An 18,200-nucleotide genomic window follows, 5' to 3' on the forward strand; every position below is an offset into this window, starting at 1 on the left:
AAAGCATGGCAAAATAGAGTGCTCTAAAGATAATATAAAACTTTATATAAACAAAAAGTAATTATTAAGATTAGTTAGTTATCTTTCAATTTAAAGAAAATATTTTTTCTGTTACTCCATTAAATTTGTATTTTTTTCGATGGTCACTTCATGCTCTTTATTTACCAACATTAAGAAATTCAACTGACACCAATGTCAATTGACAATCGGCTGTCATTGAGGTAAAAATACTCAATGTTGGATGCATTGCAGTGCTAATGCCCGGCTAGTCACGAGTGCGTTATAAGTTGCAATTGAGTCATAATTTGTGAATTTTCTTAGTATTACGGATTTATTTGTGCCATTGATAAACAGGTGAGTACATCGTTATCGTCATTAATTATATTTTTCAACACCTAGTAGCCACATTTCCTCTCACATATTATGTTAAGATACAGAAATATTGACTATATTAAAAGCCGGGCGTGCAAAATCTTATAAGTTTTGCAAAACAGGTTCTCGCATACCTTTTGTTTTACCAACTTAAGACTGCAGGTAGCATAACCTCGACTATAAACAGCTTGTCTAGCTGGAAATTTATACCGACAGCTGGTGTGTTCAAAACAAAAAAATCAATGTTTTGTAGTATGATTAATCACGTATACTAAGTATATTAAAATATTTTTTTTAATTACAGCTAGTGAATGTTTATTAAAATTGTTTTGATAAAAATTATGTCAATAAACCCATAAAATATAAATACATTACATATAATGTGCAATTATTGAAACACTACGTGGTTTATCGACATATAAGGAAACATAAATTACATATTGTAATCTTTTTCTATTTGCGGAATATTGTATCGACGTCGCTAATTAATTTAATTGTCGTTTTTGTAATGTTTGATTTATTTGTTACCTTATTTATATTCTAAACACTCAATTTAAACTCTCAATGATATTTATTTTTTTATAAAAAAACACAGGAAACCCTAAATAAACAAGAATGAAAATATACTATAAAATGACACACAATATGTTGAAACATAAGAAATTAATAAGGAAAAACAAGCAGAAGTATATTAAAAAATGAAAATTTATTGATATACATAATAATTTTTAAGGGGAATCAGGCTTAGTGTTATTCATTTAGTAATGTTATTAGGTATATCCTCATTTTTAATTTTACTTCCAAATATAGCCAAGGCAATTCAATAGCATTTTAATAATAGTGATGTCAGAGTATGACTAATTCTTATAGGCATAACTACTACTGCTCTTACAAAAATTTCATATTAGAATTTTAAATACAATCTTCATTATATTTGTTTCACATATTTTGAAGATTTTTAATATATATGTAGAGTTTGTCAATAATATCCCCATGGCTATCAAGTACTTTTAATTTTATAATTTTCGTCTCATTGTCCCTTTTTTTAATTTAACAATATGTGCATGGTGGCCCTTAACTACATTTTAACATGTCTTTTAGTCTATTAATTTATATAGACTATTATTTATTTATTTTATTTTATTTTATTTATATTATTTACTAGCTGACCTGGCGAACTTTGTTCCGCCTTAATGGCAATAAATAAGCAGTTTGGGTTTTTTTATTGGAAAAAATACAAAAAAATTAAATACCTACATTAATCATTCATTATTATTTCTGTATTTTAGTACATAGGTTGCTCTTCCCTTAAGTACCTTGTGATACACATTTTTTCATTTTTTGTTTTATTATCAGGCGCAAAAACAAACAACGCTGATGGTCTTCCGACCCGTGAACATGCCACGTATAATTGACCATGGGAAAAACATGAATGTTCTAGATTTAAACCACAAACTTTTAAGGATTGGCCTTGTGATTTGTTGATGGTCATGGCAAATGCAAGACGTATCGGATTTTAAATTCAAACGGCATATCGGTTGGGATCATCGGGATCCTCGGAATAAGAACTTCCTCACCTTTGAATTTTCCTATCATTATCGTAGCGTAAATTACATTGTTCTTCAATTTTCTAACCACCAAACGCATACCATTATGTAGTTCAGGTCATCTACATCTTTATTCTTTTTCTTCTTTTTTATCAGTAAGCAATGTAACTCTCATGTTTGTTGTCAGCTGCAGTTTCGTCACATAGCGCCATAGATTTGACGATTTGAGGCAAGCGTTTATTTCGTCGACAGCCGTAGATCTTGGAATTACTGGCAGTATTTGGCGGAAATCGCCAGACAGTAAAATCATTGCTCCTCCAAAACATCTCGATTCATTGCGTAAATCTTTTAATGTTCGGTTAAGTGCTTCCAATGCACGTTTATGCGCCATTGTGCATTCGTCCCAGATGATGATTTTCGATGCCGCTAAAACTTTGGCCATTGCTGAGTGTTTTGCAATATTACACGTTGGTTCTCCAATAGTTTGAAGATTTAACGGTAATTTTAATTCTGAATGAGCCGTACGGCATCCTTCTAACAATGTGGCTGCTATTTCAGAAGAAGCAACTGCAACCGCTATGTTGGATCTCGCCCGAACAGTTGCTAAAACTAATGACATGAGGAATGTCTTGCCAGTTCCACCAAGGGCATCTAGGAAATATAAACCACCATTTTCATCATCGTTTGCCTTCATTAAAGTATCATAAACTTCCTTTTGTTGGTATTTCAACAGGGGTACATTCGTTTGAACTACTAAATTTAATTCCTGGTGATCATATTCACGTTCCCGTTCCAATACTCGATTAAATGCGTCATTCGACAACAACAACAAATAGAAACATTCATCATTCTTTGGATGAACTGTATACATACGACAATACCGAGTTTTATAGTTCTCTTCACTGTTTATACGAATGGGCAATAGCACTATCATTATAATTAAATTGTAAATTGTAAAAATAATTAAACGTATTTATTTAATAGAAATATTTTGAATATTGATTTCTTACAAATATCAAATTGTCATATATACGTCATTACATAGCTGTCATTATACGTCAATTACATAGCTATCATTTGCGTTTTATTATTCCAAGTCTGATTCTTATTTGTTATACCACTTTTTATAGTGACTGACGTTTCATGTCAAGTCCCACGGGAACGCTGTCGAACGGGATAAAAAGTATCCTATGTCCGTCTCCTGGCTCTAAGCTACCTCCATACCAATTTTCACTCAAATCTGTTCTTTCGTTCTTGAGTTATAAGTGGTGTAACTAACACGACTTTCTTTTATATATATAGATTTTCTATTCAGTTCAAACCAAAACAAATTTGTTTCCATATTGTGTATACATGTACAATGTATAACAAATGATATCACACACTAATGCATTGTAGACAATGACCCATTACAATTGATAAAAAGTAAAATTTTGCACTACACAAAAGCAATTATAAACGAGTTTTGTTTAAACAAGTGAAGGTCGTGGCAAGGCTTTTGACTTAAGGCTAGGACACAGAATAAGAAATAGAGTTTAGTAGGCATATTTTATTTGTTGTAATTAGGGTGATTAAATTACCACTTTATTGTAAAATAAAAATAAAATATAATGGCATTGTATATAACTGTTCCATGAATTCGGAATAGCATATGTATTATTTGTCCTTAATTAGAAGTATTGAATTCGATTAATGGTGAAACTATAATTATTTTAGGGTGATATTAAAGGCCTCTTGTATAGGGGACACATGTTACTAATTGTATAACTGCTAGTAGAATCGATATCTTACCATCGGTAAATTTATGGTTTAAAAGATCGAAGTTCGAAGTATTATAAAATTCCGTTAAATCAATATAAGTTTCGATTTCATTTCACTTTCTCCCTCTTAAGTAATTCCGTGTTCACATTTTGGCCGACATACTAAATATGTAATGAATTAAGTTTTACTTTCTAAAAAGCCTTAAGCTTTATTAACGCGGATACCTTGATTCTATTAGCGGGAAAACAGTTAACGTGTTTGTTCCAGAAGGATAATTTGATAATTTTTCTAATTTCGAAATTGACTAGGATGTTCTATAATTTGTTTTTATGTAAACAAATATAGGTTTAGCAATGTGTATAGCGGGTACTGGATTCAAGTTCTCAGTATTTTTGGCGGTACTACAACAATTTTAGGTTTTGGCCTCAGATTTCTGTATCTGTCTTATAATCATTTGTCAATCTAATAGGCAAGTAGGTGATCAGCCTCCTGTGTCTGCCACCGTCCACGTTTTGTTGTTGTGTTACGCCCATAGAAAGAAAGTCCATTGGTGCACAGGCGTATATCGAACCTTCGACCTTAGGGATGAGAGCCACACGCCGAAGCCACTAGACCAACACTGCTGCTGCTGCATTAGATTATAGTTCAAAAAATGTACATCCGATAATTTGTATAAGGAAGCTAAAACATTGGAAAAACATACTATTTAAGGAAGGAAATAATTGTTTCACTAAATACCTAGGACTATTATTAGACATTATTGTAATTATTAACTCGGTTGATTTCAAAACATAATTGCGATATATGCAGACAGAAAATATTAAATGTCTATTTGTAGGTACACAACAAATTTCCCGCACTCGACAGTTTGCCAATGCCAGCCCAAATACCCTTTATATTGCTGGTAAAAAAAAACTGTTAGGTAATTAAGTACCTACCTATTTTGTCTGTTATGGATGTTTTTTTTTAATTTTATGACCTGTGTTATGGAAGAGCTGAGAATCCTGATATAGGTAATTTTTACTTAAAATGGTTCCCAAATCTTACAGATTGGGAAATAGTATCATAAAATAATCTACCGCATAATTATCTTGCATTCCAGGCAATTATAATGCGGTTAAACATTAAACAAACATAGTTTTTTCAGGATTACGTAAGACAGAGATAGTCTTATTTTACACATTTTGCATGTGACGGTGAACGATAAACCTGTTTTTTTTTATTTTAAGTCGCAGAGAAAAGAGTTCATTTAAGTTTGTAGTTTATAGCGAAATTCAAAACAGATATTGTATTGATTAAGAAAGTGAGACGAGAGGTACACTCTGTGGCAAAAAGAAAAAAAATTCTCTCTGACAATGAACATACAAGGAGGTTTTTTATAATTTGGGAATGTATTGACATGTTACTTAAAGCATCCTAGCACGATTCTTTACGTTCCAAATTTAAAATTAACAAGAGAAAAATAATAATTATTGTTAAATTGTCTAAAACTTTTTGGGTAAATATTTTACACGATCATGGGTACTTCTTTGCAAAATGCTATATTCGAATAGTCCACAAAATATACTTATGAAATTATTTTGATAAAGATGTGTCAATAAAATATAATACTCAGACTGGATTACTTGTTTCCGTAACCAGTAATCTAGTCTTATGGAATCAATATCTTCTACCTTATTAATACCACAAAGTACAGAGTAATTACTGCATGATCAGGCCATTTTGCATATAATTGACTTATGTTAAATATTTGGTCAAAATTTCAGATGGTACAAAAAAAATTGTGGGTTGCAATAATTGCAGCAACGTATAAATTACTTTTAATTATTTTTAAGAACAGAAAACACTTAAAAATATTTAAATATGTATAATATTTTTAATTAACAAAAAAATTCAGAAATTTCTATTAATAAAACCTTTGTCCGGTGAGTGGTTAATGTTCTGTGCGTGATCAAGTAAGCTATGAAGGTGATTAGGCGATTATATGAGTTCGGTTATTAATAAACATGATATTGATTTAATTAGCTCACAGAGAAAGGCTCACACGCTCAGCAATTGACTGAAGACATGTATGATCAAAGTTTCTCTTGCACTGTATAAACATTTACGTTACATGTAATAAATACAAGTATTTCCGATTTGACTAAGCGTACTTCAAGAAATGAGCGAAGCCTTTTAAGAAATTTAAAAGGCCGGCATCGCACTTGTTAGCCAGCCTCTTGTTGTATTAAAAAAAAAGAAGTTTTTTTTTTAAAGTAAATACAATAAAAATAGGCAATTTGTTTAGATTCTCGGCCGTTAAGTTATGGAATTGGCTGCAAGACTCCATATGATTGATAATACTTATATTATTATTAAATACTTTTGTATTGCATCGCGTATTCATGAATCCGTGTAATTAACTTTTTTTTTTGTTTAAGTATTTTATTATTATTTATTTTTAATAATAAAATAAGTATAATAGTAATTCTATAATCAGTGTTACTTGTAACTTTATTTTTGTTTATTTGGTCATGCACTTTACCAATCTTTTTTTTTTAGTTTTTACTTACTAGGGTTGCCTGTATGAGATTCTTAACTATAAGGCCGCCCATTACATCCCTTATAATTTTTATGTTATTTGTTTTTTCTATTTATGCCTCGAAGTATAAATAAATATCCAATGCTCACTTATATTTATCTAGATTTGTTTAAAGTGATGCCATATGCTATAGATTCATGAGAAAGGCTTAGGTAAAAGTAGTATTACCTAACAAATTCTATAATACATATAATAAAAATCATTTAATTCTTTACGGTTTAGAGGTCTCGGTTGCTCGACCGACCATCTCTTGTGCTTACGGCGTAAGACAATAAGACGTAATAGCTCCACTGGGGACATTACTAAGGCCAGCCATATTCACACCATTTACGTATAGTCCCATAATTTTGGATTAGGTTCTCTTTCACTGGGAATTTAAAGTTATACGCTAATAAACTAATTCACATTCGAACATATCTAATATACCCACAACTCAGTTACCATTTTCAAAATTAGAATACACCATGCTAAGCCGAATTGATACAAGGACGATGTCATAAAGGGCGTGGCATTTGTAGCGACTAATTATATCCTCGCACGCAAACTATTAAGCACCCCAAAGTTCTTAAATTACGGTCTAGAAATAGGGTTTCGCTTGAGAGCCTCTTGAAAACCTTATAAACGCATTTTTGTTTCTATACCAGAAGGGATATATAGAAAATTTACTTTATGTTAAATATTTTGTATGTATTATCGAGTGACCTCAATTCTCTTAATTTTTTTTTTCAAAACCATAAACTGTGGGCAAGATTGTTGTTGTTGAAATTGTTAATTTGAATTGTTGTCTGTCGACATTTCAGTAGCATCTGCAGTCGCAGATGAGGTTACTCGTTATTTAATAGATTTAATCTGTCTTTCTAAATGTAATTGAAAAAAAATAAGTGCTGGGAGCCCAGCACTTGAATAATTTTTTCTTATGTTATTACTTAAAATGGTTCCCAAATCTTACACATTATTTCATTCATTATTTGATACAAGAAAGGCAATAATATGTAAATACAGGAATAAAGGCATAAATAAGGCTTTATGCCTTTATTCCTGTATTTACATATTAGGTACATATATATAAAAAAATAAATACTAATAATTAATCGACAAGCCGGTTGATTTTATTTTACAGCTTGTCTTACTTAAAGGTTTCAATCATAACATTTTAAGTAGAATCTACTTTTTCTTCATATATCCATGTCGATGGACACTCGGCGGGCCGGATTAAACACTTGCTGGCCGTACTTACTTACACTAGGCCAACAGTGCACCCCAAATACATATTAACGTAATATTTAGTACATGTACAGATTCTGATGTATTTACAGTTCGACTAGTACTCTACTAGATACAAGGATATTTTTCTCTCTGTCTTCTTTGCCGAAGAGTAGGGATGCCTACATTTTTGAATTTAATCACGTGGAATATGGTAATATAGATATTTTATTTTATATTTTGTAATTTTGCTAGCCTAAACATAAAGAAAGTAATGATGCTTTTAATTACAGTGTCGCGTGATAAGGTACAGTTGAAAGTGTGCAATTGTAAATAGACTCAAGGCTGAGTTTAGATAATTCGCATTGAATAACTCTTGATAAATGTACTATATAATTCATTAAGAATTATACGTTTTACAAAAAATATTGTCTAGTTGCCTCTTGCAGAAAGTTCATATGGAGAAGAATGGACAAGAATAATACTTAAAATCTTAAATATACTATAAAATTCTCATATCGCGGTGTTTGTGGTTAAACTCCTCCGAAACGTCTTGACCGATTCTCATGGAATTTTGTGTGTGTATTTGGTATGTCTGAGAATCGGACAACATCTATTTTTCATCCCCCTAAAAGTTAAGGGTAGTCCATCCCTATCTTTTAGGGGGATGAAAAATAGATATTTTAATGCATGATTATCTATTATATGTTATATGTAATGTAAAGGAAGGTTTCGTCATTATACGGGTTCTATATTCAGTGTGAACCTTCAAGTTGAATGAATTTTTGTAACTCGTACACTTGTTGGATCCATCGTCAAACAGTTACGTTATACAACAAAGTAATTCTAACACGATAAAAGACAATCCGACCGACCGATCAACAAAAGCAGATGAGCTAAAAGAAGACTCTGTTTCAAGGGCAGGACTTTGTTTTATGAATATAAGACGATTTGTAATTAAATATGTTATATTATCAGAGGTTTTATATATTGAGCAATTCTATAACGATAGCAGTGTTAGTCTAGTAGATAAGGTGCCAAATCTCATATCACCTCGACGTTCAACGTTTCACAAATGCGGCATTCAATGTACTCTTTACCGCGCAAAATTCTATAGAATGACGTTGACGAAAATCAGCGTACCAATTCCTAAAAGTCGACGCACTTACGAGTCTTCTGGTAGGGTTAGTTAAGATCGGGTGAGCCTCCTGTCTGTTGTATTAAAAACCTTGAGGTCTTCTGTTTGAATACTATGACTCTTCGGATACGAAAATTGTGACCAAGAAGGCCACAATTTACCTCGATGTCAGTCGTTCCTCAACAGCGTGTTTTTTAAGGCAGCTTTTGCTGCACACAACCACTATATGGAAGCAGCTGCCCCCTGAAGTATTTCCGAACCAATTCGACCTCCTCTCCTTCAAGAAAAGACCGTACCAATTCTAAAAAGGCCGCAACGCACTCTCTCTCCTCTGGTATTGATAGTGTCATCGTCGGTATCACTTAACATCAGGTGAGCCTCCTGCCTGTTTGTGCTATAAAAAAGGTATAAGACCTAAGGTTGTATTTGCAAATAAATAGACAATAATGTAGAACCATCTACTATGCTGTATATATATATATATATATATTACAACGCCCTAACCTAATTTTCGAAAAATATTACCGCATATACAATATTTTTCGTGTATGTAATTTAACTACGTATGAAGTAATACGTCAATTTTGTTCAGAAAAAACACTTCCACGTATCATTAAGTTTTAAGGTCATTAGAAAAACGACTTATGTGAGTTCTACCTTGTGAACAGTTTAAAATACTTACTTATAATTTAAAATGTTTAGTCGTGAAATTGTTTGTTAATTTTTAAATTCATTCATAAACTATTTCTTGAAATTATAAACATTATAATTGACATATGATTTTTTTTATAAAGTAAAAAATACACAATTGTATAAAACTAGTTTGTTTATATTTGACTTTCATCGCAGTCATACGAAACAAGTTCATAGGGCCTTGACAAAGGCTGTCATGCCAAAGGATATCCGATTTGTGACTAAGCTATTCGTAAGTGACGCGTTCATATATGACTCAGCGTGATTTCTCCCATGGCAATAGTGTTGATAATGTTGGCAACTATTTTTTTCTTACCGGCCAGTGTTTTTTAACGAATTAAAAATAAAACAATTTGGAACTGTGTAATTTCTAGTCTATAATTTTTTTTTGCATTTATTTTGAAAACGCCCGCGTTCTGTATTCGAAATTCAAATGCCTTATCTCGTAGATTATGCGCTTCTAAAGATAAAAAATATATTATTTTTGAAATCTGAATTATGAAAAGTATACAATATAGAACTCATGACCAACATTAATGAAACTAACGTCACATCCGCTCCAGATGTTAGGATAGCTGAAATGGTGTACTTTTATCTGGAAATTAGTTCATTAATAAGACTACTTGGCAGTTTCAGCTAATGGGTTTACAAAAGTTAGGATTATGTATAAGTATACAATTACTGAAACCTTTATTAAAATATTAATACCGGATTCAAAAAAAATGGTTTCATTTTTCATGGAAAGCAAAATACCAACGGTGAATATGAGAAGCGCAAAATTAAGAAAATACATAAAACTGATAAAAGAGCCTTTATTGAGAGTTTCCGTTTTGTAGGTTTTCACAAAAAACACTAGGCGCAACCAGCGGCCTGTAATTGAAGAGTTGCGGTCCCGCATAAAGTGAGAGTCGGTGATGTCATGTATGAGTACACTTACAAATTACGTAGCCCGATTTATATCATAGGCCTATTTTGGCATAGGTACCCTCAAGGTTGTAGACATGCCCCAGTTCTTGCAGAAGCGTCTTGCATAATAAACAATCATGCATGTGCTTTATATATTTTGAGCGAGTTCACTTTGCTTCACATTGGTTCCAGTTAAGTATAAAGGCCGGCAACGCACTTACAAGCCCTTTGGATATGTGAGTGGCTATGGGTGGCGGTTTCACTTAACATCAGATGAACCTTCTGCTCATTTGACTCTTATATAAATATATACTCTATCTATCTATCTCTGTATACTTAAATGTTGTTCTACTATTTATTAGAAACTATATTCGAAGCATATATATTGGTCTAATGGTTGTAATTGATGTAAACGTAGTGTAAAAAAAACTTGGAGATTAAAAAAAGTGGCGGAAAGTTTATTGCCAGTTCTTCTCCTACGTTCTTACGCCCTTGATTTGACAACTGGCAGTAAATGTAAAATTAGATTTTTTTGACATTCATAAGTGTACTTACATTGTGTTACCTATATGAAATAATGATTTTTTACTTTGACATTACACGAACGTCGAGGCAGAATACGAAATTCTACCCTTATCACCTCGATGTCCGCTATTCCACAACTCTAATCGTTTGTCAAGGCCGTTACCACCGCGCAGCAACACTATGAGGAACCAGCTGCCCATTGAAGTATTTCCAGACCAATTCGGTTTCATGTAAATAACGTACCAATTCTTATAAGGCCGGCATCGCATCTGACCTTGAGAGTGTCCATGAGCGTATCACGTAGATGAGCCTCCTGCCCGTTTGCCGGTTTTTTGTTAAATAAAAGAAATTCAATTTATATCTTACCACAATGTCGTTTTGTCAAAAATGATTATTTTGTTAGATAGTTAGTGATATTTATTTTAGTAATTAGTGAAATACAGTTAAAACGCTGGCAAACAGGATTAAATACAGCCTAGGATTGACCTAGGTTGCCAGGCTAAGGTTGCGTTTGAAATGTCTAATGCACGATATGTTTTAGTCTAGATTTTTAATTTTAAAATTGTTTATCAGCTTAATTATAATATAGAAGTTATTTATTGGTATGAACAATACTGCTGTCATGGTAATTTTACTCACTACTCTTTCGACCAATTATAGCTTAGAAGGTTACGTTAAAGAACCCAATTATATATACAAAAGTAGTTTTACCTATATATAGGTACAGTACTTGTAAAGATTACAAAATAGACGCTATTTTGTATATATTTTGGCAGCCCTAGCAGAAGAGGCCTTCGCACGCCAATAAACCACCCAGTATTATCAAACAATATTATTTATTAGAACTCCAAAATGTTTAAATAGCACCCATTGTTGTAATATATGGGAATGCTATTGTCTGTGCTGCGTCATTGCATTTATCTGTGACCTCTATAGTCTATATTATTGGCGCCATTTTACCTGTTAAGGGTCACGTTATTTGCATTGGTGAACTGGACAATGAGATGAAAATGTTATTATTATAAAAAAACAAATAGAGCTTATTGTTAAATCACATTTATAAGATTTGTTTTTCTTTTCAGTGAGAAAATGAATACCATAGATATAGTGAACGAGTTTTTAGACGACTTACGGTGAGTTAGTTTGAATACTAAACTAACCACACACATTAATACATGTGTTAAACATTAATAAATGTACAATACAAAATATAGCTTAAGGCATGAATTTAACAACTAACAACTAACAACTTATTTAGGTAATACAGTTTTAATTTGATGTATATATAACTAAAACGTTAGGTACAGTTCCTTGATGCCACCTAAGTAAATACAGTATGTCACGATGTTTACTTGTTAATTTAATAATCACACACCAAAAACAAAAACTGAATCAGTACGTATTTGCGCTATTTGGAGTAAGCGCATTGTAAGGAAAATAGGCGCGAAAAGTTAATTTTCGGGAATAATGTGTGTAATTCTAAAATAGTACTTTACGGTTCGGATGGTTATTTGAATTTCGAATCGATTTTGAGTTTTTTTATTTAAAAACAATATTAGACTGTTTAATTTCGTGTTCTCTTTTTAAAATTGAAGTGGAATTTTTTGACGTTTTATTTATTCTAGTCTGTGTTCTTTTTTCAAAAACATGATTATTTATTTAATTAAAGTCGGTTTATAGTACTATTTAGAATAGACTCTGTGATAATAGTGTTTATGGCTAGAAACCTGGAAGATCTGTATATTTTTAAAAGAACATTTTTACGATACCTCTTAGCCCGTCAGTCTAATTTAACTACCCATAAAACGCGGATAAAAAAAATTGCCAATGTCATAAAAACGAATACAGAGCATAAAGTCAATATGGATACACTTAATGATGATATAATAAAGAACATCGAAGTGTTGCCATTATTCAAACATGAGTCCAGTTATAAAATGGAACATAAATTTTGTTTTCCCGCCGGCTATGTTGTCATACCTAAGATGATGAATTGGTAAGTGTCATAAGTGTTAATTAATAATAACAAGTTTATTTTACAACTGCAACAGTTATATGTATTTTGAAATATAAGCATTCGAGGTAGGGTCGTGCAAGAAAAAAAACATATCAATTTTGAAACACACTTGCAAGTCCTGGCATGTTTTTTCTAAGCCTCTTGCCTGTTTGTTTATATTTTTTTTTAATATTGATGCAAGTAACAACGTTTAATCACATATTATTATTATTTAACGGGTAAATAAAATTATGTATGTTTGCCTAAGCTAAGTGTGAGATTACAGTCAAAATTTCACGCGATTTGGCATGTATCAGACCCTACACCCCGTGGCAGGTACAGAAGGCTGATCACTAAACTAAAAAAAATGATCAAGAAACATTCAGAAACCCAAGAACAAGGGTTGACTTAAATCATACATACTTCGCTTTTTAAATTAAGTGATACCGCCGCCCATGGACACTCTCAATGCCAGAGGGCTCGCGAGTGCGATGCCGGCCTTTCAAGAATTGGTACGCCCTTTTCTTGAAGGACCCTAAGTCGGATTGATTCGGAAATATTTCAGTGGGCAGCTGGTTCCACAAAGTGGTGGTGCGCGGCAAAAACTGCCTAGAAAAAATTAAAATATCATCGTGTTAAAAATAAGCTACGATCTTTGATCTTGGGCTTAGATTCCTGTAGCCTTTAGAAGGTTTTCCTTTACCGAACGGGCAAGTTGAAGGCGCACATATAAAGTCTTGAGCACCGTGCTTCGAACCTTCGATGTCAGGGATGGAAATCTCATGCCGCTAGACTCTGCACTTCTCATGTACTCTGTATATTTAATACACTTATCTTAATAAACTCGTGTAAGCGTTACATGTATGAGTGAGACTAATGACGTGAAACGCTCACTTAATATTTTGTCACGCGTGAGCTGTTCTGTGGTATCGGATGTTATTAGTAATTTTCCTAACATTTCACTTTAAAACGTAAATATGGCATCGGAGAATCATTGTGTAGAACACCTGAATTTAATACTTTACGCAGAAATAAACAGACGTTCGCATATGCATTTTTTTTGTTTTAATTACTGAAGTTTATGTCTATATTAAAAACTAATACGATTGCTACCTCCACACCGCTTTATCAGAAGCTTATCTTAATTCTGATGGCATTAGGAATGATGGGTACCATAATAGTCTTAATTTGGTCAGGCCGAAGGGTAGACGATGGACTCCGACTTCTGCAAATTTGTTGGGAGTATTCGGTTCTCTCCTGGCAATATGGTTAAAGTAGCTAAGAACCCATTTGTAGAGTTGGCAGTCTTGTGGTGGTATCTTTAGTTGGTTTAGAACGGACTAATTGGTTCTTGTGGTTCATGGTATTCGCAACATCCACATACTCATACTTTTCTTGGCCTGTAAGAATGTCACTGTCATAGATATTAGTATTGCCAGCAAATAAAATGAACCATTATTAGGGGAATAATTTGATGTCACACTTACTTAATAATTTATTGAAATGTCTTAATAAAACTAATATGATAGGTTTTAAGATACCTAGCAATCATAAAAATTCGATAATTAAAACGTTGCCGTTGTAATTAATAATGCAAGAAAGAAGAATACATACATTTCAGTTGTATTTTTATTAGATGTTGATAGATTGCACAATTATTTATTGTACGCACCTAAATTGAGAGCTGACAATGTCAGTCTGACATTTCAAAACGGCCAAATAGTATCTGGCGCTGTATTATTATGTAAATGTCATATTTGACAAGTCCTAAAACAAGATTCTTAGAATGACACTACAAATACACTCACACATTAATATTAGAAGATACGTTTTATTGATACATAAAAAAATGTATCAGTAAAACTAAATACGTATTAATAGTGACAATTTAAAAAATATATACCTACATTAAAACTATTTCCGCATTTTGTTATTTTAAATAACTTCACTAGAATTAGATAAGAATTTATAATGCTTATTAAATTTGATACCTGGTATATGACGATGACGAAGATATTTTGATAATATTACCTGATTTCTGATACGTAATCACTATGAAAATCTAAAAAGTCTGTATTATTATTTAAACACGAACAAAATGTCCGCAATGCTGGCACAAAAGGAGAAGTAAGAAATTTTGTATTGGCACCATCAAAATCTAATCTAAAAAGCCTAAAAAATTCAAATGTCTGAACTCTAGTTTTTTTCCAAATTGTCCAATTGTATATTACCAAATATAGGTATATATAAATATTAAAATAATAATAAGCCATTAGTAATCAACATATTACTGACATAAATTCAACAAAAATAGATATAAATAAAAAGTGGGAGAAGGCCTTCTCCATCTTCCACCATATTTAATTTTGTTTCGTCAACCATTTTTCCAGCTACCCTTTCGATCACGTCTGCCCATCGCGTGCCCTTGTTGTTTTTGGAACAGTACCTTCGGTTACTGTTTTAGACCGTCTGTCATCTGTAGAATGGGCTAGGTGTCCTGCCCATCTCCAGTTGTAGGGCATGTTTCTTAGCAACAAATATTTTGTCGCGTGTAATTGAATAGGTATATATACTCGGCTATAGACTCTCCTCTCTCAGTCAAAATTCGTGACCCATATCTAGAGTACTTTTGGCGATTTGGAGGAATGTGAAGACCCTTTTTACAGTTCTATATTTTTTTATTCAGGTAGCCAACAGATTTTATAAAATTACAAAATCAAATGTATAATAATTAACAATGAATTACCATGAACGTGTACCTACGTGTGTGTTTATATGTGTGCGAGTGAGAGGGATTTTGACTAATTAGTTAGTAAATCAGTTCTGGCCTTCATTTTTAAAACTGTTTTAATAAATCGTACTAGGTACAAATAAACTAATATTAAAATTAATCATTTTTAAAATGCGAAATATATTATTTATATAACCCGATGGCTAAGTGCTTTATAGTCAAGGAGGCTTACAAAATTCTGTTTTAGCGAGCGCATTTATTTTTGTTATTGCTGACAGAGACTGAAACAAGTTCTTAAATTTTCCACTCATCTAAATAAATTTAACGATTCCAAAATAATTCAATAACTACTCCAATAATTCATCCAATTTCGATTTCTATGTATACATGTAACATATAGATAAGATGTAATTTTGCATGTTTTTATCCATACATAAATTGGAGTTCGAACTTTGAAATCATAAATTTAAAAACACTCGTCGGGAGCGGAACTTATTAAAATTATGAACTTCCGGAATATTGAGTAAAATTCGAAAATGGAATAAGCAGTTGCCGTTCAATCGTAAAACGTTTAAATAGATTTCACATTCACATATTATGATCAGTGTTGGCCTAGTGGCATAAGAATGCTACATAATTAACATATTGTGATGTATTTAATTTGAAAAAATGTCCCGAATCATGGCCTAAGTAGCGTTTGTGATAAAAATTGGCGTGTATTACTCATTCTCAATCGATAGTTACAAAAGATGTTATTTTTATAAAACTATGTGACGACGGCTTATAATCTTATCAGGCTCGTGACCAAGTCAGTATTCGTTAAGGTGTAACCTAGGTGAGTTGCGTGAAGTACTTACGGTATTTTTAATATTTTCTCATTTTTTTCAAATCTAATAATGAAATTTGTCTGTTAAGTGAGAAAAGTGGTTACGTAATATGGCAGTGAATTAGTGAATGTGTATTTTAAAAACTATTTAGGTCTGGGCTTCAGATTTCTGTTTTTGTTTCATAATCATTTGTCAATCTATGTTTCCTGTGCCTTGCCGTGGTTGACTTTTTGAGTCTAAGGCGTTTCCTGGTGATGTTTTCGAATTTTTAATGAAAGAAAGAAAGTCCATTGGTAATCAGCCGGGGTTCGAACCTCCGACATCAGGGATAAGAGTCGCTCACTGGAACCACTAGGCCAACACTATTAATATTATGTGAATGTGAAATCTATTTAAAGTTTTACGATTGAACGGAAACGGCATAAAACGTGAATTCCATTTTTGAAATTTGCTCAATATTTAGAGTTTATGATTTTAATAAGTTCCGGTTACAAAAAGTGTTTTTACATTAACGATTTTAAACTTCGAACTCGAATTTATCTACAGATAAAAAATGATAGCTCTAGTCATGATGTAATGTCTATATTTTATCTTATTGAATTAAAGTTTGTACCTATTCAAGTGTAAATGAATTTGTTTCTTTCTCTTATGTTTAAGCTAAAGAGAAAAACAATGCTTTATGGAACAGATACTATTTGCGAAGATATCAAAATCTTTTTTTAATATCCTGATTTGTTTTTGGGTAAGAACGACATGAATGAATGAAATGACAATACACTATAATTGTGTATATATTCTTAAACTACGAAGTAATTCGCGAAAACATTCCTATTTTGTATAATCTATGATATGTCTTAATAGTACTATTATCTATAGTAATGTATAATTATGTATAATAAAACACGTGAAAATATAGTGGCAACGTGTCATTGTCACAATTAAAATTTTATCTATTCTTGTTAATAGAATTTTTATCAGTAAATGACATAATTGCTTCGTTAGTAAGATAGGTATTTGATTGATTTGAATGGACTTACAAAAGCCGAATTTAAATTTTATTTTATTTATTTATGTAATAGGAGGCTCATTTAATGTTTTGTGATATGCCCATAGACACTCACATTGCCAGAAGGGTCACGAGTGTGTTGGCGGCCCTAAGTCGAATGGTCAAAGTCAAATCATTTATTCCAATTAGCCCAAATTTAATGGCACTGTTGAATGTTAAATAAAATATAAAGATGATTCTAATTGCCTCTTCCAAAGGGTAGTTTCGTGTGGAGAAGAATGGGCAAGAAACTCCACACTCTTTTAAATATAATTTACAATATTTGTATACATTATTTAAATAATATGTGAAGATAATGTAAAACTACTATACAGATCTATTATTGTTATTATACATGTTCCTAACATATTTACAAATATCGAAACATTAGAAATTATACATTAAAGTGTAATACCTCTCTAGTTATACCTCTACCAAACCCCCTATTACACCACTTGCCTATTAGATTGAAAAATGTCCATGAAACGATACAGAAATCTGAGGTGTAGACCTAAAAAGGTTGTAGCGCCAAAGATTTTTTTGTAAAGTAGTATTGTAATAATTTGTTGTTACTTTAGAACAAGTAATATTGGGAATAGTTGGTCTGTTGTAATACTTTTATTTAACGATAACGTTAATTGAAATTTAGTTTCTCGTTTTTCTGCTTCTGTTTAACTGGTTTTCTTAATAATAAAACATAGATTACTTCCTCGACCAAGTGATCATCGTCGCTATTTATTAGATTTGTATTGTTTACACAAAGTGTTAATAAGGACTAGATTATGGGTAGGAAATTAAACACCCCATTAATTAATTAAACAAACAATTGATTCACTATAATTCAATTGCCTTACTTCACTATTACATAATCTATA

At 31.9% G+C, this 18,200-nt stretch overlaps 1 protein-coding gene and 1 long non-coding RNA gene across 4 annotated transcripts in view; both read left to right on the forward strand.

Moving 5' to 3' along the window:
- Positions 1-205: 205 nt before the first annotated feature.
- LOC110998340 (juvenile hormone esterase) overlaps positions 206-18,200 on the forward strand; it is a 29,126-nt gene continuing 11,131 nt past the window's right edge. Inside the window, exons 1-2 of one of the 3 annotated variants that reach the window (XM_022266960.2) lie at positions 223-354; positions 11,809-11,859. In XM_022266960.2, coding sequence (XP_022122652.2) covers positions 11,816-11,859 — 44 coding nt within the window. In that variant the 5' untranslated portion in view covers positions 223-354; positions 11,809-11,815. Of the gene's footprint in view, positions 355-11,808; positions 11,860-16,266; positions 16,289-18,200 lie in introns of those variants that run through there. The other 2 variants (XM_022267052.2, XM_022267129.2) reach the window with 2 other exon arrangements.
- Positions 16,530-17,105, forward strand: LOC123689773. The gene is made up of 2 exons (XR_006750659.1): positions 16,530-16,853; positions 16,938-17,105. It is a non-coding gene; the product is annotated as an uncharacterized LOC123689773 (long non-coding RNA).

This window comes from Pieris rapae, chromosome 15, assembly GCF_905147795.1.
Source record: "Pieris rapae chromosome 15, ilPieRapa1.1, whole genome shotgun sequence".
Lineage (NCBI taxonomy): Eukaryota > Metazoa > Arthropoda > Insecta > Lepidoptera > Pieridae > Pieris > Pieris rapae.